Source organism: Myotis davidii, unplaced genomic scaffold (genome assembly GCF_000327345.1).
Source record: "Myotis davidii unplaced genomic scaffold, ASM32734v1 scaffold534, whole genome shotgun sequence".
Classification (NCBI taxonomy): Eukaryota; Metazoa; Chordata; class Mammalia; order Chiroptera; family Vespertilionidae; genus Myotis; species Myotis davidii.
In genome coordinates, this window is record NW_006286678.1 from 5,868,273 (window position 1) to 5,876,185 (window position 7,913).

Here is a 7,913-nt window from a genome sequence, read left to right on the forward strand (position 1 = left end):
GGCCTGTCCCAGGCTGTGGGGAGGGAGGGGTGAGAAAGGACTTGGGAGGCAAAGTGGGAAGTGGGGATGGGGGATGGTCCAAAACCAGGAGTCCAGGAGCCCCGGCTGAGTATGCCAGGTTCAGTTTGGAGTTGGTGCTGAGATCGGCTCCCTCTCCACTGAGGGTGGAGGGTTCTAGGCCAGCAGCCAAGAGGGTGGTGAGAGAGCATTGGTTGACCTCCCTACCCACAGTGGTAGTCTATGGAAACAAGCCCCCTAGTTTGCACATGTGTAGGGACAAAATTTAAAGCAGCTAGCAGCAGTTCTCTCTGAACAGGATGAGGGTGAGAAGCACATGGGAGAGGAATTTCTGTTCCTACCACCCTCCTTGATCAGAGTAGAAATGGATATCTTTAAGGGGAGAGTGAGCCTACTAACACCCACCTCCCCCCACCTCCCAGGCTAAGCAGGTGTCTGAGGGTACAGACCCCATGGTATTCTGGTACTTGTTGTTTTGGCTGGCCATGCTCCCTTGGCATGTTGGGAGCTGTAGTCTTGGCCAGCCAAAGCCTGGCACAGCTGTTTGAAGCCAGCTGCTGCCCACCCCCTACACTGAGAGGAGCTTTGGCCTACCCTTCCCCCGAAGTCCTGCCCCATGAGTCAGCTGGAAGCCATGGTCTAGAGCCAGACTGGCTGGGTGGCAGGGAAGTCTTAGAGCTTCTCACTGACAGGGCAGGAACTGAGAGGGCTCTGGGGTAATGAGCAGGTGCCACGCATGCTGGGGTCAAGCAGGGCATCATGTCATCACCTGGCTTCCGCAGGGCAAGGGCTCAAGAGGCCCCCTGGGATGACTTGGAGGTGGAAGTCCTAAGGAAAAGGCCCTTCCTGAATCCATATGGCTTGGGTAGAGGAAAGGAGGGGTAGAGAGAGTACAGACTGTACTCTGACAACACTGCCATTGGCATTCTGTCCTTTCCCGCCACCCCACCCACCACAGGAAACCAGAATTTTCTTAGAGATCCCGGTTCTAATGAGAACTTGGTGACCTAGGATAGTGTGGGATGCAATGATGAGAATTTAGTGTCAGAGAGCTTTTCAGTCCCTGGGTGCAAATCTCCCCCTTCACCCTGCCTCTACCTCCACCTCTGTTGCTGATTCTCATTCCCCCTATACAGTTAATCTCTCTGCTTCTCATTCTGGAGGTTTTCCTCTGCATTGTCAGAACCGCTGCCCGAATCTCTGGGGCTTGCATTCCGCTTTTTTGAGCTCTGCTGTGTGCCTAGCCCTGTGCTTGGAATTGGACAGAATAGTGGGGTGCAGACCTATCCTCAAGAACCCTATGGTCAGTCTAGGAGATGTCTTACCCACAGAGGGAACAGAACTGTCACTGGGCTACAGGCGATAGTGACACTGCCATAGGTGAGGTCTCAGAGGAGAACGATCTCTGTGGTCTAAAGTGGCCAGAATGGGCTCTCTGGAGGGGGTGACATTTGCCCTAGCCAAGGAGAAAGGGTAGGTCTTGGGGTAGACAAACAGAAGGCATTTCTTGAAGTGGAAAGGGCATTGTGGATGTCAGGCACCAAAGGCTATAGCCCAAAGAGAAGTATTTCAACTTGACATTCCCTCCCCCAGTATGGGCTGCTGAGGGTGGACTAGTTCGTGAAGACCATCTTGTGTTCTGGCAGAAAAGCAGTGGTTCGGGTTTGGGGTATTGGAAATGTGCTGGAGAGGAGCAAAAAGGTACCCCTAGTTGCTTCTGGCTGTCTGACTGCAGCTGCCTTATCTCTAGTTTGCAGGGCCTAGGGGGAGGAGTAGTGCCTCTGCAGTGCTCCCCCCCTACCCCCCCCCCCCCACATGCTTGTTTATGGTTAGATTTGTTGCCTCCTGTTAAAGGGACAGACTGCTGGGGGCAAGTGGTAGTTTTAAGGCTGAAGGGTCCACTTTGAGCTGACCTGAGGTTGGTACTCCTGAGGAATGCTGATGGGGGGTGGGGGGGGGAGTTTCTACAAGATCTCTGCCCTTAGGGCTCTGGGGTAGCACTTGTCTCTTTAGAGACAGACATATGGGAAGGGGTTGTGCAACTTGGTGGCGTTGACTACGAGGAGTGAATTCTTGTACGGCCACCTCTCATCTGGTGTGGTCTCTTGAATCTTGGGGTATCTCATCCCCCTTCCCATTCAGAGCACAAGTCCCCAGAGTGTTGGCCCTAACAGGTGGGAATCCTGCCTCAACTTATCAGGTCCTTATTACATTGAGCCAAAACCTGCCTCTCTGTGACTCCGTAGGTAGCCCAGCTCTGCTCTCGGGGACCTGGATCCCAAGACTGCCCCTTCTGTTTCTGAAGAGCTCCTCCTAAGGGCAGAGGATGCCCTGGGGTGTACTCTGCTAGCCCACCGTCGGAGATGAGTCTTATCACTGACTACAGGGATCCTGGTTTACATCTGTTCTTCTCTCCTCAGGGTCCAGCTGAGCCCAGGAGCTGCACGGAATGGTGGCAGTCACCTTGCCAGTGCAGCGGGCATGGACCAGACTACAAGCTAGGAGAGCAAGACATCAATCAGAAAGAGGGAACACTCAGCTAGGCTTACGGCCTCTTCATCGGGGTGAGTCCCAAGAAAGAGGGAGGTGGAGCAGGTCCAGTAAGAAACCTGAGCTAAACATGTCACCCTCTCAGAAGCTCTGAGAGGGCTTCTGTATTCCATTAATCCATCAAAGGATCTGAACACCTTTATCCCCGCTAACCTTCAAGGTCACCTCTTCAGGCCAGGGAAGGACCTGAAACTCAGCTGGGAGGGAGAAAACTCATGGATTCCTCTGACCACCTTTTTTTTTTCCTCTTCTTTTGCACAGATGTCCCCAGACCCCCCAGCCCAGGCCCAGCATAAAGGCTGTGAGGGGGGGCCCCCCTGACACAAGGGGGTCTTCATGCGCCACGTGCAGGCGGAGCCATCTCCATCCTCAGAGCCAGAGGCTGGCCCGTCACAGCCTGCAGTCAGGCAGGGGGCCCGCCAGGGTGGCCTGCTCATGGGCTACAGCCCAGCAGGAGGGGCGACATCCCCCAGGGTCTACCAGGTATCCATCTTTTCCTCTCCAGCTGGTGCCTCTGAGCCTCACAGGGCCCTGAAACGGTCATCCCCACTTACTGAGGGTCCCCGGGAGCTGAAGAGAGGCCCTGGGCTGGGGGTCAGAGAGGGACAACCCCCTGAAGAGCCATCTACTGTGGGGCCATTGGGCCTAGAGGGGCTGGGGTTGGGGCTGGGTGTGGCCAGCCAGCATTTCTGCCATCATGGCCTGTGTGTTGTAGAACAGGGAGGTAGCTCCACCTCACCTTGGACTTCAGGGGCCCAGAGTCTCCCCTGGCCCCCATCAAATGCTTCCTGCAATACTTTGCACACCAGAGACTGGGCCTCCCCAGATCCCGGGGGACAGGGGTCCCTTGGGGAGTCCCCAGGGCGAGCCCCTCCAGGCCAGCTGCACACACTTGACACTGATTTGCACAGTCTTGCACAAATAGGGTGTAAGAGCCCAGTGGCTGGGGTGGGCAATGGGGGCAGCCCCTGGCCTAGGGAATGCCCTGGCACTGCCAATGGGCACAGTCCCGAGCACACACCCCCTGGCCCTGGACCTCCAGGCCCCTGCCCCACCAAGCGAAGGCTGCTTCCTGCTGGAGAAGCTCTGGATGTCAGCTTTGAGGATGAGGGGCCAGCCCCTCAGAAGCGCCGGGGAACCCTGGGTCACCCTCCTGCTGCCAACAGTTCTGATGCCAAAGTCACACCCTTCTGGAGCCACCTGCTGCCTGGGCCCAAGGAGCCTGTGCTGGTAAGCCAGGAGAGGAGGTGGTCTACTATTTTTTAAAATTTATTTTAAATTATAATCGACACAATATTATATTAGCTTCAGCTATACGACATAGTGATGCAATATTTATATACCCTACAAAGTAATCACCACAATAAGTCTAGTAACGATCTGTCACTGTACATAGTTATTACGTTATGACTCTTCCCTGTGCTATACGTTATATCCCTGTGACTTATTTTATAACTGGAAATTTGTACTTCTAAGTCCCCTTCCCCTTTTCTGTCTAACCCCCTATCCTCCTCCCCTTTGGAAAAAGGTGAGGGCCCGGGGGAATGTTTCTATAGAGCTCGTGATGAGCCCCCGCTTCTCCAAACATATCTGGCTTCCACCCAATCTTTTTCTTCAATCTTTGTTCTCCATAGGATCCAACAGACCGCAGTCCTATGGGACGGAGGCTGAAAGGTGTCCGTCGCCTGAAGCTGTAAGTGCCCAGCTTCCCTCTTTGTCCTGTCCCTGGAAAATGGGGACAGAAGTCTATAATCCTCTTTCTCACTCCAGGGTAGGGGACCCTAGGGCAGAAGGCCCGGGTAATGGTAAAGGGTGGGACTTAAGAACATGAGCAGACATCCCAGAATACCTCAAGCCAACCAACCCACTCTGTATCCCTGCCCTACCAGGAGCTCCCTTCGAAGCCTCCAGAAGGGCCCAGACCTGCTGAGCCCCCCCAGTGCCTCCCCTGTTCCTACCCCCGCAATCAGCCGTACCCTGTTGGGCAACTTTGAGGTAGTTACCCCTGGATTCCATGACTGGGGAGTTTTGGGGGAAGTGGGATGGTGGAGTATGGCTTGGATGGATAAGGAGAACAGCTGGCATCTCTTTCATAGTGTGTTTCCCCACCCTAGGAATCATTGCTTCGAGGACGCTTTGCACCATCTGGCCACATTGAGGGCTTCACTGCAGAGATTGGAGCTAGTGGATCCTACTGCCCCCAGCATGTCACGCTGCCTGTCACTGTCACCTTCTTTGATGTTTCTGAGCAAAATGCCCCGGCCCCCTTTCTGGTATGACCCGATGTCAACCCAAAATCAGCTCTTAAGGAGGAGGGATTGGGGGCATGAGGTATTCTTTAGGTGTTCCTCACCTAGAAAAGAGTAAGGGCAGTAGGGACAACCCTAGTGGGGGACAGGGCCAGGCCCCAGAGTGAGACTGTGGAGATGAATGGGTATTCAGGGCTCTCCCAATGCCCATAGGCTGATGGCTCTATGGCCTTCCCAGGGCGTCGTGGACCTGAACCCCCTGGGGAGGAAGGGTTACAGCGTGCCCAAAGTGGGCACCATCCAAGTGGTGAGTTTTCCCTGAGGGGGAGTGGGTGTGGGAGTGGGGAGAGGAAAACAGCCCTTTGGCCCTACCAACCTTGCTTGTCCTGCCCCCAGACCTTATTTAACCCCAACCAGACTGTGGTGAAGATGTTCCTTGTGACCTTTGACTTCTCGGACATGCCTGCTGCCCACATAACCTTCTTGCGCCATCGCCTCTTTTTGGTGCCTGTGGGTGAGGAGGGAAATGCTAGCCCCACCCACCGTCTCCTCTGCTACTTGCTGCACCTCAGGTGAGAATAGGGCCCAGCTGGGGAGACCCAGGCATCCTTTCACCAACTCATGTATCCCTTCCCTGAAGAGGATCTCTCCTTGCTTCTCTGCTGTCTGGATCCTTATTGTGATCACCCTTTCCTCCCCCAGGTTTCGGAGCTCCCGCTCAGGCCGCTTAAGCCTGCATGGAGACATCCGCCTGCTTTTTTCCCGCCGGAGCCTGGAACTGGACACAGGGCTCCCCTATGAACTGCAGGCTGTGACTGAGGCCCCTCACAATCCACGTTATTCACCTTTGCCCTGATTGCCGATGCCCTGAACCATGTGGGCCAAGGACCAGCCCATCCTGCTCCATCCTGGACAAAGCAAACACGTGGAGAGGTGGCAAGAGACCCTTCAGGCTTGAATTAAAGCCCTCACCATGCTTATGCCCAAATTGATTATTTGGGTATTTAAAGCTTCTGATCCTTACCACAGTCTGCCCTACTCTGGGTTCTCCACGTGCCTGTCCCCTCCCTTGGAATTTCCAGGCCAGCTAGGGAGTGAGAGGAGGAACTGGAGGTACCCGGAGGTTGTCCCAAGTCCCCAGGCAAATCATGCCAACATTGCCTCCCTGCCCTAGGCAGGGGCCACTTATTATTTTATTTATTTTTAATTAATAATTTATTCGGATTGGATTGCCTTGGTAACCACCCAAACCCAATATTTGGCATTGCTCCACCTTCTTTCCCACTCAGATATTGCTCCAATTTCAGGAATTGAAAAGGCTGATGTTGGGGCTGAAGGAGAACTGCTCTCCCTCAGCTGAGGGCAGCGAGGTTATCCCAGAAGGACTGAGTTACTAGCCAAACACTCAACTTCTCCTGTCCTTCCCTATATTTTTCACTTCCTCTATCCTCTGACCCCTCTCTGAAAGCAACTTATGTGTGTGTGTGTGTGTTTGTGTGTGTGTGTACACAAGCTTGTGTGTATGGTGTGTGTGTGAGAAAGAGAACATGCATGCATGTGCACACACATGGGGTTAACTACCCCTCATCTAGGGCTCCAGACTCCAGTTGTCCCTCTCCTGCTTGTGTCTCCTTGCTTTGGGGTCCTGACTGAGGAAGGTGTTCAGGGGACAGAGTCAGGGCCAAGGACCGGGATCCTTCCTCTCACCTGGCCAGACTCTGACCCACCTACCTCAGCTGGGGTGAAGGGCACCCCTCAAACTCAATCATGTGGTTCCCAACTACCCCATATCCCACTCCAGACTCTGACAGCCTTAGCTCTGACTCCTGGGGCTGGGCTGAGGGGAACAAGCATTTGTTGAAACTTGAAAAACAAAACACCAGAAAAATTGTACCTGGTACTTTTTTTTTTTTTTAGAGAAAAATAAGAGAAAGAAAATAAATTCTTGTTTGGAAACTTGAGCTAAGCTGTACTTTTTCTTTTGAGAGCATGGGAATGGGGATGGAGGGCCAATTTGAAGTTGGGACTCTGCCCTTCTTTTAGAAAGGGGGCCTGAGGCCATGAGGTCTTAGGTGAAGTCCTGCAGAGCCTCAGGGTCTGGTCTTGCCTTTTTCAGTTAATGGGGTTAGGAGGTAGGGAAGAGTTAGTCATAAAAGTTGAACTCTCTGTGTACATGAATTTTTGTACTAGTTTTGTTAATGATTTTAGCCCCTCAGAGCTTTATTGCCCTGATATATAAAATGAGGGTCAATATGCAAGTCTCTTAAAGGATGTGCCAGAGTATCAGGGATGTGTGCAGGGTGACATGTTCCAGACAAGGCTGAACCAGGGCTCTGCTGGACTCTATGCAAGGGTATCAGACCTGATAGACCCTAACTCGGAAGGGGTAGAAGAAGCTATGGTGCCTTGGGAAAAGAGGGAAGGGGGAAATCTTAGACCAATTACCGGACAATGTTAGGCCCAGTCACCATGGCAACAGGAATGGGGTCAGTCCCCGGTGGGAGGGCTGGGTATATCACAGCTGGACTGCCAGAGAATGTCACTATGGCAACCGGCAACCGTGGCTACGGGTCAGCTCCAATACCCTGGTCATTATGGTGACCGATGGACGCGGTTATAAGCTCAGAAGGGTAAACTGTCTCTCTCTTGTGGGAGTAAGAACTCGGTGGGAGGTGTGTCTGGGCCACCAGCACACGGAAATAGCCTTCATTTTGGTCACCGCGCCCGGGATCTTCAGCTGGATCCGCGAGAACCATAACAAGCTCCACCCTTGGGCCCTCTCTAGGTCTGCGTTTCCCAGGAAACACCTTGCAGCAAGCTGCTGCCACGTAAACGCTGATTGGCTGAGTATGAAATGAGTGCGGGAGCCAAGAGGCGGCCGGAAGTGCATCCGGAGGAGTGGAAATACAGGAGGAAAAAAGGCGTAGGTCCGCCTTCTAGTCTAGAGCGGCCGCTCTGCTCCGCATCTCGTTGGTTCCGGAGGTCTCCACGGCCGTGGGAAATGCTGGCGCGCGCGGCGCGGGGCACCGGGGCCCTTTTGCTGAGGGTAGGAACAAGGCAACCTCCCGCCAAGGGTTGGGCTAGAGATCACCCGGG

General features: G+C 53.8%; 2 protein-coding genes across 7 annotated transcripts in view; both read left to right on the plus strand.

Annotated features, from left to right (window-relative positions):
- The window catches only part of FAM214B (family with sequence similarity 214 member B), an 11,487-nt gene extending 4,709 nt beyond the window's left edge, over positions 1-6,778 (plus strand). For 3 of the 6 annotated variants that reach the window (XM_006758530.2, XM_015560549.1, XM_006758529.2), the window contains exons 2-9: positions 2,439-2,582; positions 2,830-3,798; positions 4,203-4,261; positions 4,458-4,563; positions 4,683-4,841; positions 5,056-5,124; positions 5,214-5,389; positions 5,520-6,726. In XM_006758530.2, coding sequence (XP_006758593.1) covers positions 2,905-3,798; positions 4,203-4,261; positions 4,458-4,563; positions 4,683-4,841; positions 5,056-5,124; positions 5,214-5,389; positions 5,520-5,673 — 1,617 coding nt within the window. In that variant the 5' untranslated portion in view covers positions 2,439-2,582; positions 2,830-2,904 and the 3' untranslated portion in view covers positions 5,674-6,726. Of the gene's footprint in view, positions 1-1,832; positions 1,937-2,438; positions 2,583-2,829; positions 3,799-4,202; positions 4,262-4,457; positions 4,564-4,682; positions 4,842-5,055; positions 5,125-5,213; positions 5,390-5,519 lie in introns of those variants that run through there. The other 3 variants (XM_015560548.1, XM_006758528.2, XM_015560550.1) reach the window with 3 other exon arrangements.
- A 933-nt stretch (positions 6,779-7,711) lies between these two features.
- The window catches only part of STOML2 (stomatin like 2), a 3,368-nt gene continuing 3,166 nt past the window's right edge, over positions 7,712-7,913 (plus strand). Inside the window, exon 1 of the mRNA XM_006758534.2 lies at positions 7,712-7,863. Within this exon, the coding sequence (XP_006758597.2) occupies positions 7,819-7,863 (45 nt within the window). The 5' untranslated portion in view covers positions 7,712-7,818. The remainder of the gene's footprint in view (positions 7,864-7,913) is intronic.